Raw genomic sequence first — 22,432 nt, 5'->3', positions numbered from 1 at the left:
AAAATAGATGAATTAGGATGTGGATGCAATGCAGAACAACGACATTCCGGAGGTTGTTACAACAAAATGCAAACCACCGCCACCACCACCACCAGCGGCGGCTGCTAAGTCGAACCCCCGCTCTCTCCGTCGATCATCACCATAGCGTAACTGCCGTCATCTCTGGTCTTCATTCTCCTCAATCATTTCTTCATTCATTTCAACCTCTCTGTTTACAGGTTTTGGTTGAAGAAAATGGATACTCAAGCCTCGCTCTACTCAACAATCCTCCGCTCTCAATGCCATCAATGTTGAAATATTAAACTTGATTTGGACCTAATTTTATTATTTGATTTTGGGCTTAGTTATTTGGGCTTAGTTTATTTTGGGTAATGTTTCTAGAAAAATCTTGTAATATTTAGAGTATCTAGATATTTCTTAAGATTATAATATTTTCTAGAATACTCTTTGAATATCTAGAGTTGAGAACTCTCTAGAATTAGTGTGTCTAGAGTTCTCCCTAGATTACTATAAATAGAGATGTAATCCAATATTTTTGAATTAAGCAAAAAATATAAAGTTCTCTCTTCCATAAATAATTCTCCTACCTACCAAGTCTTTATTCAAGCCTCTAATATTCCCACACATTTTTCTTAAACACAAAAAGGTTTATTTCCAACAAAGTGGCATCAGAGCTTCAAGGTCCTAAAAAATGGCAAATAGAGGTTTCCCTTTTCAAATGTCGATGCTCACAAAGAACAACTATGACAATTGGAGTATCAAGATGAAGGCGCTACTAGGAGCTCAAGATGTGTGGGATATCGTTGAGAAAGGCTTCAATGAGCAAGATGAAGCCTCGCTAAGCTAAGGTGTAAAGGAGACATTGAGGGAGTCAAGAAAGAGAGACAAGAAAGCTCTCTTCCTCATTTATCAATCGGTGGATGAAGATACATTTGAGAAGATCTCCAACGCAACAACGGCCAAAGAAGCATGGGACAAACTTCAAACTTGCAACAAAGGAGTGGAACAGGTGAAAAAGATTCGTCTTCAAACTCTTTAGAGGTGATTTTGAACGTTTATTTATGGAAGAGTCCGAGTCAATTTCTGATTATTTTTCTCGAGTATTGGCCGTAGTCAATCAACTTAAAAGAAATGGTGAAGATGTTGATGAGGTAAAAGTCATGGAGAAAATACTTCGCACTTTAAATCCAAGTTTTGACTTCATTGTTACCAACATTGAAGAAAAGCAGGATTTAAAGACCATGACTATTGAGCAACTCATGGGTTCCTTACAAGCATACGAAGAAAAACAAAAGAGAAAATTTAAACAAAAGGAGGCTATGGAGCAACTACTACAACTCAACATAAAGGAAGCAAATTATGCGAATTACAAGAGCCAAAGAGGACGAGGTCGTGGTCAAGATCGTGGGCGTGGACGAGGACATGGAGGAGAAGGAAAAGGTAGTTACAACAACTACTATAACAATGGAGAAAGAAGTTGGAATCCACAAGCAACAAGAGGTCGTGGAATAGGAAATTCATGGTCGAGGTGTGACAAATCACAAATCAAGTGCTTCAATTGCAACAAGATCGGTCACTATGCATCTGAGTGTAGATTCTCGAAGAAAGTTGTGGAGAAAGCTAACTTTGTAGAAGAAAAAGGCAGAGAAGAAGAAACTTTGTTGCTCGCGTGCCAAAACCAAGTTGAAGAGAAAAGAAACAAATGGTACCTCGACACCGGCGCAAGAAATCACATGTGTGGCGATCGAAGCATGTTCGTAGAGATCAGTGAAGCGACAACTGGCAATGTCTCATTTGGAGATGACTCAAAGATACTGGTCAAAGGCAAAGGTAAAATTCTTATACGCTTAAAGAATGGGAGTCATCAATTCATATCCAATGTCTATTATGTTCCTAACATGAAGAATAATATTTTGAGCTTGGGACAATTATTAGAGAAAGGCTATGACATCCACTTGAAAGAACATAGTCTTTTCTTAAGAGATTGTAGACATAACTTGATTACTAAGGTGTCTATGTCAAATAATAGAATGTTCCTCTTGAACATTCAAAATGATGTTGCAAAGTGTCTCAAGACTTGCTATACCGACTCTTCGTGGCTATGGCATCTACGATTCGGACATCTCAACTTCGATAGTCTAAAATGTTTGTCAAAGAAGGAAATGGTGAGAGGCTTGCCTAGTATAAACCACCCAGACCAACTATGTGAAGGATGTCTAGTTGGGAAGCAATTCCGGAAAAACTTTCCAAAGGAATCAACGTCAAGAGCGACAAAACCGCTAGAGCTCATACACATTGATGTTTGTGGACCAATCAATCCAAACTCTTATGGTAAGAGTAAATACTTTCTCCTCTTTATTGATGATTATTCTAGAAAAACATGGGTTTATTTCTTGAAGGAGAAGTCAGAAGTGTTTGAAAACTTTAAGAAGTTCAAAGCTCTTGTGGAGAAAGAAAGTGGTCTTCCATTAAGGCCATGAGATCTGACCGAGGAGGAGAGTTCATTTCAAATGAGTTCCAAAAATATTGTGAAGACTATGGAATCTGCCGCCCATTAACAGTGCCAAGATCACCACCACAAAATGGAGTAGCAGAGAGAAAGAATCGAACCATACTTAACATGGTGCGAAGCATGCTTAAGAGCAAGAAGATGCTGAGAGAGTTTTGGGCCGAAGCAGTGGCATGTGCGGTTTATTTGACAAATCATTCCCCAATAAGAAGCGTGCGTGAGAAGACACCACAAGAAGCGTGCGCGAGAAGACACCACAAATCATGGTCTCTTTTCAACTTCCACCTCTTTATCATTCCCATCAGAAATGGCCACGTGTCCCAATAACATCATTACCATCCTAAAACGTTTCAACATCTTCTTCCTATAAATACCCATAAACCTTTTCTTTAAACCCTTTTCCGCTTCAGATTTCCTTTCTTCATACCCATTTCTCAAGCTTTTCACATTTTTCTGAGAAATCTTCCTAAGTTCTTCCTAGCAATGGCGCCTCAAAAACCTTCAAGCAGCAAACATTCCAAGAAGAAACAAGACTCAGCTTTCTCTCCTGTGCATGATTTAAAAGGACCAATGACGATTGGAAACCAACAGTATGTTCCAGAACCTCCAAATGAGAAAGAAAAAGAATGTATCTATAAATCTCAGGTACTAATCCCTGTTCTTATTTCTGGGAATTGTCATGCTATGTTAGGTCCCCTTCCAAATCCAGAGATTAAACCAGAGCGTTTAAAAGAATTTTTCCATCTTACTTCCACACAAAACCCATAGGCGCAGGAAGAAAACCTCAACCTAGAGAGGACGTTGCAGAACTAAATGATCCATCGGACACTGGAGAGTTGGACTTAGCTTATTTAAATTACAATAGGATATTTAGAACCTGTCCATGGTCAAAAGACTCTTCTGACTACGTATCTTGGTTAGATAAAGTCGAAAAGGTTAAAGGGGTTTTTTGGAAAGAAGTAGGCATTTTCGACCTTATTCAATTGTCGAGAGTAGGACCCAATATCTGTCCAAATATGCTTTTGGCTTCTCTCTACTTTTGGGATAGTACTTACAACACTTTTCACCTCCCTTGTGGGATGGTTACGCCGACCCTTTTCGATGCAGCAGCCATTGTTGGCCTTCATCCCAATGGTGTAGATTTCGACCCTACTGTCCTCAGTGGGGATATGTTCGCTGTGAATTTTGGCGAACAACCTCTGGTTTACCAAAACTTGTAGAATTGGGTTACTTGCAGGATCAACCACACAAATCCTAGGACATGTGCAAATCTAGATGGTCTTTGAAGATGTTTAGAACGACTTTTGTATCTTTCATTTTGGTTCTCTAAATGTTTTATGTCGAAGAAATGTTGATTAAAGCGTTTAAAGAGATGTAAATTTGACGAAATAAGGTAAAATGGCAGAAAATAAACTGACGAAATGTAAAGTGTCGAAAATAAAGCGTAGAAAGGTAACAAACTGGAAAGCGTAAAAGGAAAATATAAAGAACTTTGTTTTCTATGAAATATAACTTTGAAAGAAATTGGTGTTTGTTTACACATACATGTTCCAAATACGACTCTTTTCTCTCACACGGGTACTTTGAGTGTTTTCAGGAATTCTGTACAAGTAATTTTTCACACCCTTTTTCCGATAACAACTACCCTATTTATATACAAATAACATAACTGTTACTAACGACCAAATCCTAAAACTGTGACACATGGCTTTCTTCTTTTCGCCAGATGCTTCCACGGGTCTTCTGCCAAACGTCACAACTCTTTTGAATTTGAATTTGTACTTTAAGTCGAAATGACGTCTTCCTTCAGGCTTTTTGTCGAATTGTCGATATACTACAATATTCTCCATGTCTGTCAAAGGTGTCTTCCCAGCTACAGATATCTTGTCGAAATGTCGAAACCTCCATTTTGTCGAAGTGTCGAACCATACTTATTAGCCAAACATTTATCCCATGTCGTTATTTGTCGGAAGAAACATTTTGTACACCAAATCCCATGGCGTCGAAAACGCATGTATACAAATTGCCCCCCAGCAAAGACGTTTCGACTGTGTTTTCTGGAGAAGCAGTCATTTGTTGGCAACCAATGTTTTGATGCAATGTCATTTAATCTTTATTAAATCCAAGTCTGATAATCTCAATTTCCAATGCAGATCCATCATTACACTTTCTTCACAATGTCACGTCTAGCCCACGTTCACAGCCTACTACCATCATTTCCTCACATCATGGTCTCTTTTCAACTTCCACCTCTTTATCATTCCCATCAGAAATGGCCACGTGTCCCACTAACATCATTACCATCCTAAAATGTTTCAACATCTTCTTCCTATAAATACCCATAAACCTTTTCTTTAAACCCTTTTCCGCTTCAGATTTCCTTTCTTCATACCCATTTCTCAAGCTTTTCACATTTTTCTGAGAAATCTTCCTAAGTTCTTCCTAGCAATGGCGCCTCAAAAACCTTCAAGCAGCAAACATTCCAAGAAGAAACAAGACTCAACTTTTTCTCTTGTGCATGATTTAAAAGGACCAATGATGATTGGAAACCAACAGAATGTTCCAGAACCTCCAAATGAGAAAGAAAAAGAATGCATCTATAAATCTCAGGTACTAATCCCTGTTCTTATTTCTAGGAATTATCATGCTATGTTAGGTCCCCTTCCATATCCAGAGATTAAACCAGAGCGTTTAAAAGAATTTTTCCCATCTTACTTCCACACAAAACCCATAGGCGCGGGAAGAAAACCTCAACCTAGAGAGGACGTTGCAGAACTAAATGATCCATCGGACACTGGAGAGTTGGACTTAGCTTATTTAAATTACAATAGGATATTTAGAACCTGTCCATGGTCAAAAGACTCTTCTGACTACGTATCTTGGTTAAATAAAGTCGAAAAGGTTAAAGGGGTTTTTTGGAAAGAAGTAGGCATTTTCGACCTTATTCAATTGTCGAGAGTAGGACCCAATATCTGTCCAAATATGCTTTTGGCTTCTCTATACTTTTGGGATAGTACTTACAACTCTTTTCACCTCCCTTGTGGGATGGTTACACCGACCCTTTTCGACGCCGCAGCCATTGTTGGCCTTCATCCCAATGGTGTAGATTTCGACCCTACTGTCCTCAGTGGGGATATGTTCGCTGTGAATTTTGGCGAACAACCTCTGGTTTACCAAAACTTGTAGAATTGGGTTACTTGCAGGATCAACCACACAAATCCTAGGACATGTGCAGATCTAGATGGTCTTTGAAAATGTTTAGAACGACTTTTGTATCTTTCATTTTGGTTCTCTAAATGTTTTATGTCGAAGAAATGTTGATTAAAGCATTTAAAGAGATGTAAATTTGACGAAATAAGGTAAAATGGCAGAAAATAAACTGACGAAATGTAAAGTGTCGAAAATAAAGCGTAGAAAGGTAACAAACTGGAAAGCGTAAAAGGAAAATATAAAGAACTTTGTTTTCTATGAAATATAACTTTGAAAGAAATTGGTGTTTGTTTACACATACATGTTCCAAATATGACTCTTTTCTCTCACACGGGTACTTTGAGTGTTTTCAGGAATTCTGTACAAGTAATTTTTCACACCCTTTTTCCGATAACAACTACCCTATTTATATACAAATAACATAACTGTTACTAACGACCAAATCCTAAAACTGTGACACATGGCTTTCTTCCTTTCGCCAGATGCTTCCACGCGTCTTCTGCCAAACGTCACAACTCTTTTGAATTTGAATTTGTACTTTAAGTCGAAATGACGTCTTCCTTCAGGCTTTTTGTCGAATTGTCGATATACTACAATGTTCTCCATGTCTGTCAAAGGTGTCTTCCCAGCTGCAGATATCTTGTCGAAATGTCGAAACCTCCATTTTGTCGAAGTGTCGAACCATACTTATTAGCCAAACGTTTATCCCATGTCGTTATTTGTCGGAAGAAACATTTTGTACACCAAATCCCATGGGGTCGAAAACGCATGTATACAAATTGCCCCCCAGCAAAGACGTTTCGACTGTGTTTTCTGGAGAAACAGTCATTTGTTGGCAACCAATGTTTTGATGCCATGTCATTTAATCTTTATTAAATCCAAGTCTGATAATCTCAATTTCCAATGCAGATCCATCATTACACTTTCTTCACAATGTCACGTCTAGCCCACGTTCACAGCCTACTACCATCATTTCCTCACATCATGGTCTCTTTTCAACTTCCACCTCTTTATCATTCCCATCAGAAATGGCCACGTGTCCCACTAACATCATTACCATTCTAAAACGTTTCAACATCTTTTTCCTATAAATACCCATAAACCTTTTCTTTAAACCCTTTTCCGCTTCAGATTTCCTTTCTTCATACCCATTTCTCAAGCTTTTCACATTTTTCTGAGAAATCTTCCTAAGTTCTTCCTAGCAATGGCGCCTCAAAAACCTTCAAGCAGCAAACATTCCAAGAAGAAACAAGACTCAGCTTTCTCTCTTGTGCATGATTTAAAAGGACCAATGACGATTGGAAACCAACAGTATGTTCCAGAACCTCCAAATGAGAAAGAAAAAGAATGCATCTATAAATCTCAGGTACTAATCCCTGTTCTTATTTCTGGGAATTGTCATGCTATGTTAGGTCCCCTTCCAAATCCAGAGATTAAACCAGAGAGTTTAAAAGAATTTTTCCCATCTTACTTCCACACAAAACCCATAGGCGCGGGAAGAAAACCTCAACCTAGAGAGGACGTTGCAGAACTAAATGATCCATCGGACACTGGAGAGTTGGACTTAACTTATTTAAATTACAATAGGATATTTAGAACCTGTCCATGGTCAAAAGACTCTTCTGACTACGTATCTTGGTTAGATAAAGTCGAAAAGGTTAAAGGGGTTTTTTGGAAAGAAGTAGGCATTTTCGACCTTATTCAATTGTCGAGAGTAGGACCCAATATCTGTCCAAATATGCTTTTGGCTTCTCTCTACTTTTGGGATAGTACTTACAACACTTTTCACCTCCCTTGTGGGATGGTTACGCCGACCCTTTTCGACGCAGCAGCCATTGTTGGCCTTCATCCCAATGGTGTAGATTTCGACCCTACTGTCCTCAGTGGGGATATGTTCGCTGTGAATTTTGGCGAACAACCTCTGGTTTACCAAAACTTGTAGAATTGGGTTACTTGCAGGATCAACCACACAAATCCTAGGACATGTGCAGATCTAGATGGTCTTTGAAGATGTTTAGAACGACTTTTGTATCTTTCATTTTGGTTCTCTAAATGTTTTATGTCGAAGAAATGTTGATTAAAGCGTTTAAAGAGATGTAAATTTGACGAAATAAGGTAAAATGGCAGAAAATAAACTGACGAAATATAAAGTGTCGAAAATAAAGCGTAGAAAGGTAACAAACTGGAAAGCGTAAAAGGAAAATATAAAGAACTTTGTTTTCTATGAAATATAACTTTGAAAGAAATTGGTGTTTGTTTACACATACATGTTCCAAATACGACTCTTTTCTCTCACACGGGTACTTTGAGTGTTTTTAGGAATTCTGTACAAGTAATTTTTCACACCCTTTTTCCAATAACAACTACCCTATTTATATACAAATAACATAATTGTTACTAACGACCAAATCCTAAAACTGTGACACATGGCTTTTTTCTTTTCGCCAGATGCTTCCACGGGTCTTCTGCCAAACGTCACAACTCTTTTGAATTTGAATTTGTACTTTAAGTCGAAATGACGTCTTCCTTCAGGCTTTTTGTCGAATTGTCGATATACTACAATGTTCTCCATATCTGTCAAAGGTGTCTTCCCAGCTGCAGATATCTTGTCGAAATGTCGAAACCTCCATTTTGTCGAAGTGTCGAACCATACTTATTAGCCAAACGTTTATCCCATGTCGTTATTTGTCGGAAGAAACATTTTGTACACCAAATCCCATGGGGTCGAAAACGCATGTATACAAATTGCCCCCCAGCAAAGACGTTTCGACTGTGTTTTCTGGAGAAACAGTCATTTGTTGGCATCCAATGTTTTGATGCCATGTCATTTAATCTTTATTAAATCCAAGTCTGATAATCTCAATTTCCAATGCAGATCCATCATTACACTTTCTTCACAATGTCACGTCTAGCCCACGTTCACAGCCTACTACCATCATTTCCTCACATCATGGTCTCTTTTCAACTTCCACCTCTTTATCATTCCCATCAGAAATGGCCACGTGTCCCACTAACATCATTACCATCCTAAAACGTTTCAACATCTTCTTCCTATAAATACCCATAAACCTTTTCTTTAAACCCTTTTCCGCTTCAGATTTCCTTTCTTCATACCCATTTCTCAAGCTTTTCACATTTTTCTGAGAAATCTTCCTAAGTTCTTCCTAGCAATGGCGCCTCAAAAACCTTCAAGCAGCAAACATTCCAAGAAGAAACAAGACTCAGCTTTCTCTCTTGTGCATGATTTAAAAGGACCAATGACGATTGGAAACCAACAGTATGTTCCAGAACCTCCAAATGAGAAAGAAAAAGAATGCATCTATAAATCTCAGGTACTAATCCCTGTTCTTATTTCTGGGAATTGTCATGCTATGTTAGGTCCCCTTCCAAATCCAGAGATTAAACCAGAGAGTTTAAAAGAATTTTTCCCATCTTACTTCCACACAAAACCCATAGGCGCGGGAAGAAAACCTCAACCTAGAGAGGACGTTGCAGAACTAAATGATCCATCGGACACTGGAGAGTTGGACTTAACTTATTTAAATTACAATAGGATATTTAGAACCTGTCCATGGTCAAAAGACTCTTCTGACTACGTATCTTGGTTAGATAAAGTCGAAAAGGTTAAAGGGGTTTTTTGGAAAGAAGTAGGCATTTTCGACCTTATTCAATTGTCGAGAGTAGGACCCAATATCTGTCCAAATATGCTTTTGGCTTCTCTCTACTTTTGGGATAGTACTTACAACACTTTTCACCTCCCTTGTGGGATGGTTACGCCGACCCTTTTCGACGCAGCAGCCATTGTTGGCCTTCATCCCAATGGTGTAGATTTCGACCCTACTGTCCTCAGTGGGGATACCATTGCTTTCGAAACTAGCCTTGCTCCCTATTCCTTTTTTACGTCTCATTTTCATGACAAGAGCACCACTGAAGTTTCAGACGTCGAACACATAGCTTTTATGACTTTATGGTTATCCAAATATGTGTTCTGCTCTCGCTCCGTTCAAGTTGCCAAGAGATTTATCACCATAGCCAATCAGCTTCATGCGGGCACGAAACTATGTTTGAGCGAAATGATCCTGGCGAACCTTTACGAATCTCTGAGTGAGAGTGTACATTTTTTGAAAAACGCCAAAACCCAGGGTAAAATTAACTTATCAGGACCTTTCTGGCTCTTGCAACTATGGCTTAATGCCACTTTTGAGGCTTCTCTCCCTATAGAGCCAGAGATAGACGAAGAGGAAGTAAAAAGCAGGACTGTCGAATGGCCAAGGTTGGTGCAACTAACACCAACTGATGGAGAGATCAGCCTTCGACAAGCTTTCAAAAGCTATGTCATGATGTTCGCCAAGAGGTATCAGTTCACTTCGACCATGGTGTAGCACCTCAAATTTGCACCTCTTATTTTGTACATACATTTTCATCATTAGGTCATTAACATTACATTGTCCACTGCATAACATTGCATTGTCCTTTGCCCAAGTGCAAGTCCTCAGACAAGATTAGGTCAACTGGTTAGGAGGATCAGTCAAACAAGCAAGCAAGTGCATTTCTCAAGGAAGCAAAGCCCTAGGGTAGGTTCAACATGTTCACATGACCTAGGGGTCCTTTTGAAGTGGTTTGGTTAAAGATTGGGTGCTCAGAAGTCATCAGTCATTGTTCAATCTACCAGAAACCCTAGAAAGTCAACCGTGCTTGAATTCATGGATTTGAAGGTGGGAGATGGTTTGAAAGGCTTCATTCATGTCCACACAAGTCTCATTTGAAATTTCAAAGATCAAGATTGAAGAATTTGAGGTCAGATCAAAAATTGCCAAAAATAGTAAGTGACCTGTAATTGGAAATTGCCAAAAATGGAAAGTTCTTCTCCTCAAGCTTACATCATCAAGCAAGCTTCAAATGAATTTTTGTCCAACATGAAAGTTGAATATCTTGCTCTCACCTTTCCAAAAAGTCCAAGAACATCCATTTCTCATTTGTGGTTGGCAAGTTATGATCAAATCATTATCAAGAAATTTTGAACTTCAAAGTGGGATAACTTTCATACCATTTGGCCAAATTGAGTGGGGTTTCTTGCTACAATCTCCTTTTGACATGTTCTATCCAAATCATTCATCACATTTAATCAAAAATCATCACACAAAAATGGCATTTTCAAAGTGAATTAATTTGAATATTTGGAAGAGAAAATTCCATTTGAAAAATAAGCATTTTCTATCAATGGCATTTGATTAAAAATGATATTTGGAGTATGCTTAGGCCCAATTTCGTGTACTGTAGCATGCACCCCATGCACATGAGGGTGATTTAGCAATTTGCACAAAAACACTCATTTCATTAATCCTTTTGGCTTGGCTTAATCTGGTTTAGCAAAGATGATTAATCCATGGTATATATGCATAATCAAAACAGAAAACACATTAACATTCATTCACACAGATCTAGATCTAAGAATTGCAATTTCTCTCCACTTTTTCTCTTCACTTTTTCTGCAAGTTTCTTCCAATCCCTTGTCATTTCCACGATTGAATCATCATCTACAATCATCACTGAGCTGGATTGAAGCAAGAGAGCAAAGATTTCAAGTTGTTTCAAGCACTGTTACATTGAACATCATCCATGGCAGCTGCTGATTTGAGCTATATCCAAGACCATTGAGCTTCGATTCTTCACTCATTCATCTCCTGGAGCATCAAAGAAGTGTTGTTTCTACACTACAAGGCCAAACAACCACGAATCCATTTCTGCTCTTCAAATCAGGTTGGAATTCGAACCTTGCTAATGGTGAAATGTTGATATGCTTATCATAGATCTTGCCATGCTGATTATACTGTACTTTGAATCGTGAAATTTCATTGAGTTTTGAGAGAGTTATGTTGATTTGAATTTTGATGAGTGAAACTTATTTTGTTCGATTCTTCCATGTTAGCACGATTTAGGTTTAATTAATGTTGGATTAGTGATGTGCATGAGAAGAGGAATCCATTGATATATCATTTGTGAATTTTGGTGACAAATGGTTCATGCTGGAAAATTGGATGAAGAACGCATGAGTTTGATGATGAACCCTAACATTGTTGTTTCCAGATCGCGCTAGATCTTTATTCTCGTTGCCTTGCATGTTTTCTGTGTTTATTCGCCATGCCACCAACCACAGCGTGACACCTCATTTAGTGAAACGCGGCGTTTCACTAAATGGCGCCCATTTTGAATTTGAGCCCAGATCGATTCCGGGCGGCATCATTTTCTTCCTTGGCTTTGGCAATTTATTTCATTCACACTTCCATTTTTCACATGCTTCCTTTCACCCTTTTTTATTTTTCTTCCATGTCAAATAAATCATAACTCATTCAATATTGATCCAATTAATTTGAGATTTTTTCCATGATGATCCTTGCCATGTCTAGTATTTTTTGATGATTTTTATGAAAATTGTGCACGTGTGGATTTCTGTTTTGGCTAGGGTTTATGTGAACATGTCATTTGCTGCACCTTGTTTACCATTTTGATCATGAAATGATGATGCTTAATTGGAAATTCCTGAAATTTTATGTGCTTATTCTAGACATCATAAGGAGTATTTTGATATGTGGTTTGTGATTTTTGAGTTCCTGGATTGTGAGATATGCTATGATCTTTAGAGGTGTGACAATTTGTGTCACACCATTTCATGTCCAACTTCATGATTTTTGTTACCATGCCATATGAACTTGAAATGACCTGAAATTTTGCATGTTGAATCATCTGGAGGTTAAGTATGCTTGTGAGTTTTCCTGGAATTTTTGAATGCATTTCCTATTTGTTTGATAATTTCTCCCCTGTTTGACAAAATGTGGACTTTTTGTGGGTCATGATTTTATTTGATTTGTGAAATTCTTGAGGTTTATTGGATGGACTTGAAATTTGGCATGTGTATTATAGACATATTGAAGTTTGCCATGGCTTTGATTTCATTCATTTACCATGCTTGGTCTCTGTTTTATGATTGCTTGAAGTTGATGCTTAATTTGCTGCCATGTATGAGCTTGTTTGAACTTGTGTTGACTTGATGAATTTAATTGCCTCGCTTCCCTTGGTCCAAATGACTTGAAATTTGGTGTGTAGGTCATTGGATGAGTTCTGTTTAGCCATGAGTTTTTTGGTGATTTATTGAAATATTCTTGAGTTGATTTGAATTGAATCATTCTGTTTGCTTCTATGAACTTCAAATTGCATGCTTTGTACTCTTTGCTTCATGAAATGATAATGGTTGATGATATGAATGTGAAACCACTTGGACTTGTTTCCTAATTGATTGGTCTTGATTTTGGATAAGTTTCATGTTCTGTTTTGGTTTTTTTCTCTCATTTTGACCCTAGTCTTGTACTAGTGGTTTGTGCTCTCACATTTGAGCTTTGTTTCAGGTTAAAAGCACAATTTGCTTATGCTTGATGATTTGCCCTCAATTGGAGGTGGCTTGTTGCTTGTTTATGACTAACTTTGAATTTGTTTTGTAGGTTTTGAAACTTGAGTTTGTGCCATGTGGCTTGCACCTTTGTGCATTGTTTGTCTGTTTATGTACAGTTAACTGTGGACCATTGTCTGTTTGACTTTTGTTTGTCTGGTGTATTGATTATGTTGGATTGATTTCAGGTACCTTAGTTGCTATAGTTCCCTTGTGAACTTGCTTTTGCTTTGCTTGATAGATTAAGCACTGAGGTATAACATCTCTTCTTCATGTAGTCTGGAAGACCTGGCCTGTTACTTGGCCAGGCACCTGTCTGAAGTCCTCCTTAAGAGGCAATGTTTGTGTTTGTTTACTTTTGTCCTTGTACGTATTCAAAGACCTCCTAAGTGAAGAGGCATTGGCAGATACCAAGGATGTGCAATCCATCCCCTGCTATTCTGTGTGTCATCTGCCTTGCTCACACCACTGTGTTGATGCATTGCAGATACTAACCCAAGATCATCGTACATGGTGTCAGTCATATGTGTAGAAGGGTTCCCACCTTCTGAACCCACACATTCTTGTCTTAAGCTCTCCCAGGCCAGGGATAAGAGCTGTGAAGTCTCATCTTCACTCACCTTTCATCTGCTTCACCCTAACTCTCAATGTTAGGGTTAAGAGCTACATTACCCTGTTACAGTGGTTTGTTTGTCGAGGTTGATATGACCCCTCGACTAAAACCTAACCTTGATTGAGCCAACTGATTGCATATAGTGTGTGCTATTTGTGCTTGTGTGTTTGTGCTTTTTTTAGTTTAGCTTGCTTCCAGTGCAGGTTAGGGTTAGTTCGGCTTGCTTCCTGTACAAGTCATGTTTAGGATAGCTTGCTTCCTGTGCAAGTTAGATAGCAACCTTAACTTAGGGATGATATGCATGATAACATCTAGGCTCGAGTCGTAGTCTCCCTAGTTGTGTCTCCCTTTGTTATCTGGTTAGGCTAGTCATGTGTCCCTCTATAGGGGAACTACGTCGCCCTGATCCTCATACCAGATGAGGTACGTAGGCAGGAGATGAGCTGATCTCTCTGGGCGCCCTTTTTGTTTTGTCTTTGTGTGTGTTAGGAGTTGGATGTAAGACCAGTGATTGGCATTCCGTATCCTCTTGTTGTGTGCTTGGAGTCCGGTATAAGTCCATCAAGTGGCATCTGGTTTCCAGTGTGCGTGTGTTTGGTTCGGAGTCTGATGTAAGTCCAGCGATTGGCATTCGGATTCCATGTTTGCCGGTTTTGTGTGGAGTTTGATGTAAGCCCAGCGATTGGCAGTCGATTTCCTGTGTTGTTTTGTCTTGCGTGCGTGAGCCGAGCTACGAATGCTCTGATTCTTCTTCGTCCGAGAAGATACGTATGCATAGGATGCGATATCCTAGCGAGCATGTGTTTTTCCCCGATCCGAACTACTCCGACTCTGATGTCTATGCTTGATAGACTAAGTAGGCCCATGATGCAACCTCCTGCCGAGTCAGTCTTGTTTGTTTTCTTGTGTCTCTTTCAGCCAGTGTGTGTTTGTTTATGAGCAGTGTTTTAGCAACCATTTTCCTTCCTTTTGTGCGTGGATCCCGTCGAGTACGACGGATGCGTAGGGGTGCTAATACCTTCCCTTCGCATAACCGACTCCCGATCCCATTCTCTTTGGTCGCGAGACCATGTCTTTTCCAGGTTTACTTCGAGCGTTTCCTTTCCCTCTTTTGGGATAAATAACGCACGGTGGCGGCTCTGTTGTTCTTGTTTCCCGCCGGTTTTTCGCGTAATGCGACACATGGCGCCTTTTGCTGATAGGAAAATTGGACCTAAGTGGTTTACCCAACAATTGCCTTTGGAAATGCAGAAAGATGAAAATACATTTCTGAATGTTTGGGAATCATTCTTAACCCCTAGGCTCCTTTTTTCTTACCGTAACACCACTAAAACTCAAGTTGCTTTGATAGTTTATCAACCCAACCTTGTTTCTAGACCGTTTGGTCTAATCCAAATCAAACCTCGACCTATATTCCCCAAGAAAGGGTCCATCATCTTTTATAATTCACTTCATACTGAAGATGAGGGCAGAGAACTGTCGAAGAAACTGACTGATGATTCTCTCAACATTCGACCAGTTATATTTTGACCATCATTCCTATGCACTCCTGAGTTTGACGAATGGTGGAAAGATTACTACTCCAACAGATTTTTCGACGTAACTGCCTTTGTTACACATTTGACAAATGCTTTCGCTTTTGTGCAGGATCAGACCAAAAAAGGTATTCAAAGACACATTAGGGAGATACAGAGATTTCAAAAATATTTTGAAACTGCGTATAGACCTGATGATCTTAGTCGAACCATACACGAAGCAGCAGCTGAATTAAAACGTAAACTGACGGAGAAGTTTGAAAGACTGTCATTGCCTTCAAATCTTCGACCAGAGGCGCGCTATGACCTGGCTTTCAGTTGCCATCAACCAAAGTTTCCTCCTCTGCCAACTGCTGAATTTGGGGTGGCCTTCAGCCCTCCATTTCCAGATTGGTTTGTTTGTGGGGACTTTATGAAAATTCTCCGTCAACAGTACAAAAAACCTGCTGAGCGTGTGGTTCCGACTAAGTATCATCTGGGCGAATACCCAAGACACCTTCATATTGGAATAGAACACGTTCGCGTGGAGGATCCCATTCTTGAAGGTGTTCACAGAAAACACGATTTTTCTTTTGTTATTCTAACTGTATTATCATGTATCTCTTATACTTGTTTCTGAATCTTCTTTCTTTCCTTAGCTGTGAAGATCCCTGCCAAGAAAGCTTCTGTTGAAGCCTCACCCAGTGCTGCCAGGAAACAATCGACAAAGGTACAAAACTTTTATTCTCCTTATTCGTTTTTCTCCCTTCTGATACTAACTGACTATGGTCTGCATGGCTAGGTGAGTCGAAAACCCGCGATAGTCCAAAAGAGAAAAAGTGAAGAGGAGAAAGAAAAAGATAATGTTCCTGCTGAAGAATCTGGTGACGAATCTCCAGAACTAATCCCTCCTCCTCAGAAGAAAAAGAAACTTACAAAGGTCTCTTCTCAGAGATCTATAGTTAAATCGACCAGGAAAGATCTCGCGAGTACCCCCACTCCTAAATTTCAATCGAAAGACACGGAAAGTGGGAGATCCAGCTTTAATACTGAGATTCCTGAGGTGAGCTTCCTATTTCGACAGTATCTATTTACCTTCCTTGCATCTTTTCTCTTCTAAATCTTAGAATTGTTTTTAGGAACACGTGGTTGTCGAAAGGACACCTGAGAAAATTCTGGAGGAAACAGTCCCAGAAGAAGATATCCTCGCAGGTGATCCTGTCAGGCAAACTATAGCAGAATTCGATACTACAGTGGGTGAAACCTCTGAGGATGAATCTCCTCCTCATCCGAGATTAGATGTTGCCACTCATGGTGATGATGCTGACATGGGGGCTAGGGTCGAAGATGATCATGAAGACGAAGCTGCCAAAGATGGGGATGACCCGCCGAAACATACAGAGGCTGAGCAAACCTTAGAACGAAACATTCAACCCGCTCCTGGCCAGACCCGAGGGAGTGGCAAATCAACTGGTTCAACTAGTTTCTCTCGCGAGGAGCTTGAAAATCTCAAAGTGCAAAGGCCCTTAGAGTATCTGAAGGTTATGCTTAGCGCCCGTTTTAACTTCCAAGATTCTTCTCAGAGCAGTTCGACCACTTCTGGGGCCACTTCTGAAGCACCATCACTTGGCCACATCTTGAACAAAATTAAAACAAAAATCCTTGATGTTGATTTGTTTAAGATTTTGGAAGAGAACTCCCTTGCTCACCTTGACCTTAAAAAACTTTTGAAACAAGTAAATGTCTTGGAAGCTTCTGCTGAGGTTGGAAGTTTTGTGATGGAGATGATGACCCTTATTGACCTGGCCACTGCAGATCTTCTTCGTCAGACAGACCTTACCAATCAAATCTCCTCAAAGTCTGAAACACAAACCGCTGAATGGAATGCTGTTTCGACTTCGACTGACAAAGTCTCAAGGTTGCAAAAGCTTTCTGAAACTTACGTCAATGAAGTTGCTGCTTGTGATGACAACATCAAAAAATGGGAGAAACAGATAGCAGCGCTTCAAGAAAAGATCTCCCAAGAGAAAAAACGTAAGGCATCCATTCAACAACCTAAACAGAGCGAGATTAACGAAGAATTGAGGGTGGGTATTCGACATGCAGAAAAAGCCCAGCAACTTAGTCAGGAGATTGAGACTCTCTCTACTCACAAGAGTCTTTGTGATCATCGACTCCAGTTTCAGAGGCAGAAATTCGCCACTTTGAAGGATACTTTTGCCAATTTTAAGTTGTAGTCGAATTTATTTAGCAACTCTCAGCCCTTTGAGGCTTTCTTTCACTACAAGAAAAACTCCCCCCTGCCACATGATTATCACGTGGCAAAGGTGAAAATCACTTCACTAGTCAAAAATAGCGACGTGTTGATTCACGTCGCTGGAACGCGTGTGGCAACTTTTTGTGACGTGATAAACACGTCGCTAATTTGCCAAAGGCAAATCACGTCGCAACATTGTGAATTAACTTCCTTCTGCGCTTAAACTTTGCCACGTGATATTCATGACACAACTTTGCCACATGAATATCACGTCACAACATTTGAAAATGGATGGTATGTTGCCACATGAAAATCACGTGGCAAATTACCCACGTGATTTACACTTCACAACTTAAAAACAAAATTAAAATAAAAGATAAAATATATTGTTATTATTAAATTATATTATTAATAAAAGATAAAATAATTAATAAATAATAAAATATAGAATAATTAATAATTAAGTGAAATATTTTTAAATTAAAATTACACATATGAAAATGTATTATAAAAATAGCAAAGTAATTATTTATACAAAAATTAATATTTAAAACTAAATAAATATTACACATCAAATTCGTCGTCATCTTCATCGTCTTCAGTTGTTCTTTGATTTTGATTTCTACTCATGGACTGCATAAATTGTCTCATTTGCTCCTCCATATCGTGTTGTCTTTTTTTCATTTCCTCTAATTCGGCCTTTAACGCCGCCTCACGCTCCGCCGTCTCTCGTCTAGCCTCTGTTAGAGCCAGTTGCCTCACCGTTTCCATCATTTCAGGTGTCAATTGTGTTGGACGGGACGTTCCTTCCCCACTTGCAACTCTATCAAATAAAGTTCTATCTCCGGTTCTGTAGTTGCCAGCCAAAGGACCAACACCAAAAAAACACCCATTACGTCCCTTCCCTCCAGTGACTAAGCTCCAAATATACATATCCACGCGTGGATCAAGCGGATTAGAACCAACAGGTGTATATTGAGGATTTTCAACTAGAAATTGTGTGAGCAATCTTTGATACTCCTCCTACACATACAACAAATAAAATAATTAGATACAGTTGTGACATGAAAAGAATCCCACATATATTGTTGCCACATGAAATTCATGCCACAAACATTATTACCACGTGAAATTCACGCCACAAAATTGATAGAATTTTAACAAAAAAAAATAAAATAGAAACAACTTACTATAGTTCTTCTCGACCGATCATCAACCAAATCCCCCGATTTTTTTGTACGGGTCTTCACAAACAACTCATTAAGTCGGGGGGGTCTTCCTTGTGCCTTAGTCTGATTAATATAAATAAATTTAATTAAACACATAATAAATCAAAATATAATTTTAAACCGTAGTTATAATTTTTACCATCCGTTTTGCATGTTCTCCAATGCTTATACTTCCTGTAGCATTAAGGCAACCCCCCCTTTCGGATGCTCTCATGTCTTTTGCTTTTTGAGATTTAGCTTTAAAATTATCGGTAGCCCAATAGGCAAGAAGTTCGTCAAATACTTCCTTGCCTATCCAGTTGGGACGAATATTTCGTTCTTCCCAATCAAGTCTGACACGCCTAAGCATGTCAGAAAGTCGGACAGATGTTCTTCCCCGATAATTTTTTCTAATCATATATTCATCCATTACATTCCACGTACACTTTTCCTACAATGTTGTATGACATTCAAAAAAATTGTTAGATAAGTGTTAGATAATATATTACAATAAAATAACTAATTAAAATAACAACAATAAAATTTATTTTACCTTAAATTTATCAAACCATTCATCTTTCTCATCCTTGGAAAGTTCTTTGAATGACTTCCAAGCTTTTTTATACATTTGTTGAATCACATGTTTTACACACTGTGCAGCTGGCCTACTCGGAGAGAAACTAAACAACAATTTGAATAAGTGTTAATTATAAACATGGAAACATGGAAACATGTATACTAAATAAAATTTATAAATTAGATACTTACGATTTTCCACATGGCTCAATAAAATATCTGCCATCAATCATCTCATACTCTGTGGGATTTGCAGTTGGTTGCTCTAAAACATGGTCATCCTGCTGCTCCTGGTCATCCTGCTCCTCCTGCTCCTCAGGCACGGGTATATCTGTGGCACGTGGTGGGTGTGGGGTGCGAGATCCCCCATGATGCGTGGATGATGAGGGCATGTGTGTGGTAGGTGGGGTGTGGGACCTCGAAAGCGTGGATGATGATGGTGTGTTTGTGGGATGCTGGGACGACAGAGGTACCTGTGTGGGATCTGGAAAGATCCCAGACTGCATGAAGGGTGGGGGTACCTGTGAGGGATGAGGAAAACTAGATCCCCCAGTCTGATGGTATGATGAAGTCCCAGATGGGCTAATAAAGGATGGGTTCCCAGATGGGCTAATAAATGATGGGTTCCCAGATGGGCTAATAAAGGATGGGTTCCCAAGTTGGGCCATAGGATAACCATGGGATGATAGTAGCGAGAGAAAAGGCTGTGAACCCATGGTCATGGGATCTACCTGAGTCTGTGGGGGAGGATACCCCATAGATGACTGCAGTGGCATAAAATGTTGAGAGGTCGTAGACATGGGCTCTACCTGACTCTGTGGGGGAGGACATACGGCCGACTGAGGAGCCTCACATACCGTTATCCTCGGGCGCTGCTGACCCTTACCCTTATCGGTTCGGGGCGGCATTTTATCTACAATTAATAAACACATGTAATACATCCTACATTAAGTAACATTACACAGTACATTAAGTAACAATACACAGTACATTAAGTAACAATACATCATACTATCTATTCAAAGTCTTCATCTGTTCTGATACTATCCTCGGATACAAACTCTTCACATTCTTCATCCACATCATTTTCTGTCAACAATGTGGATGCATCAACTTGATGGCCCTCAACCACTGTATCACACAAACTTGTAATTTGTTCAACTTCAATCACATCATTAACTTGAGAAGTTTCATCATCTTGGTAAGCGACATCTTCGACTACTACATCATCGGCTTCGATATGACCCAATGGTTTTGTTTTGATTACAACACACCATCCTCGTTTACGTGGCTGAGTTGAAGGATAAGGAACATAATAAACTTGCCTAACAATATGTGACATTATAAAAGGGTCATACTCTTTGTACCTTCGATCCATACGAATCTCAACTGTGTTATATTTCTTATCTATTTTTGTGCCTCTAGCAGATATATCATACCAATCACAATAGAACAAGACAACTTTATTTTCGCAGTCCAAGTAATTATATACCAACTCGTAAATATGTGTTATTGTGCCATAGAAGTCGTCTTCACCACCATCTGTAACTCCTTTCACGAACACACCACTGTTTATGGTTTTTTTCCCTTCTGTCCATGTTTTAGTGTGAAATTTATATCCGTTCACAAAGTAAGTGTGCCATTCATTTGCACTTTGAACAGGGCCTCTAGACAAGTTTCTCAAATGGATTATTTCTTGAGTAGGTGCAACAGCGCATGACAACTGCTCTTTGAACCATGCTGGAAAATAAGCATGTGTGTCACTAGTATTCGGATGTTCACCGGTGCTTTGAAAGTAGGAGGTATTGAATGCCCTACAAAGAATATCAATATAAGTTTGAGTAAAAAGTTTGACATATTTAAACAATAAAGTTAAATAGGTGGGTATACTTACTCAAGATATGGTTTAACTTCAACGCAGTTAATCAAGACATGAACATGTGCTGCTAGCAATTCTTTTTGAGTCAGCCAATGTACATTCTTCTTACCAGATGGACGACCGGGAATACCGAAGACTGATAAGGTAAATTTACTTTTTTCATTAATGTTAAATTCATTCCTTATGATTCTTGGAGTTAACATCAAGTGATTGAAATAATGACTGCAAAAATGTGATGTTTCCCGATGCAAATAATGTGCACATATAGATCCTTCAACTTTAGCTTTATTTTTCACGGATCTCTTCGAATCACCCATGAATCTTTCAAACGGATACATCCACCTATATTGAACAGGGCCTCCAAGATAAGCTTCATATGCAAGATGCACAGGTAGATGTTCCATAGAGTCAAAAAAACCAGGCGGAAACACTTGTTCCAACTTACAGAGAATAACTGGAATATTTTTGTCCAACTTAACGATGTCATCCACTCTTAATTTTGATGCACAGATATCTCTAAAAAATTGACTAATTTCAGTGAGTGGATTAAGCACATGTTTAGGTAGTGAAGAGAACGCAATTGGAAGCAATCGTTCCATGAAAACATGGCAATCATGGCTTTTCATTCCATGCAACTTTCCGGTGCTAGAGTCAGCACACCTTGCTAAATTTGACGCATAACCATCAGGCATTCTCAATTCGTTTAACCATCGACAAATCGCTTTAGCTTCTTCGGAAGTTAGACTGTAATTAGCCTTGGGTTTTAGTAACTTCCCATTCGGTTTAACCTTCAACTCCAACTCCTTTCGATTACACAAAATCTCCATGTCCTTTCTAGCCTTCTCATTATCCTTTGTTTTACCTTGAACATCCATCACTGTGTTAAACACGTTATCAAAAAAATTCTTCTCAATATGCATAACATCAAGATTATGTCGCAACAAATTATCTTTCCAATACGGGAGATCCCAAAAAATACTTCTTTTTGTCCAGTTATGTGTATCCCCATATCCTTCAATTCTGCAAGCTTTACCATAATCTGTGAATTTTGGCAGTTCACTAACTCGGTTCCATACTTCACCGGGTGAGAAACGAGGGGGAGGCAAGTCTGTTACTCTTATGCCTTTTTTGAAGTCATTCTTATTTATTCAAAAGACATGATCTTTCGGTAGGAATCTGCGGTGACAGTCAAACCACGAACTTTTCCCCCTTTTTCCAACGT

At 39.1% G+C, this 22,432-nt stretch overlaps 1 protein-coding gene across 6 annotated transcripts in view; it reads left to right on the top strand.

Annotated features, from left to right (window-relative positions):
* The window catches only part of LOC127076769 (3-hydroxyisobutyryl-CoA hydrolase-like protein 1, mitochondrial), a 70,869-nt gene continuing 48,437 nt past the window's right edge, over nt 1-22,432 (top strand). For 5 of the 6 annotated variants that reach the window (XM_051018549.1, XM_051018546.1, XM_051018547.1 and 2 more), the window contains exon 1: nt 1-146. In XM_051018549.1, the coding sequence (XP_050874506.1) occupies nt 18-146 (129 nt within the window). In that variant the 5' untranslated portion in view covers nt 1-17. The remainder of the gene's footprint in view (nt 147-22,432) is intronic. The other variant, XM_051018552.1, reaches the window with a different exon arrangement.

The sequence above is a fragment of the Lathyrus oleraceus genome, chromosome 4 (assembly GCF_024323335.1).
Source record: "Lathyrus oleraceus cultivar Zhongwan6 chromosome 4, CAAS_Psat_ZW6_1.0, whole genome shotgun sequence".
NCBI lineage: Eukaryota > Viridiplantae > Streptophyta > Magnoliopsida > Fabales > Fabaceae > Lathyrus > Lathyrus oleraceus.
The sequence above is the reverse complement of the archived record's forward strand: the minus strand, read 5'-3'. Positions and strand labels throughout refer to the sequence as shown.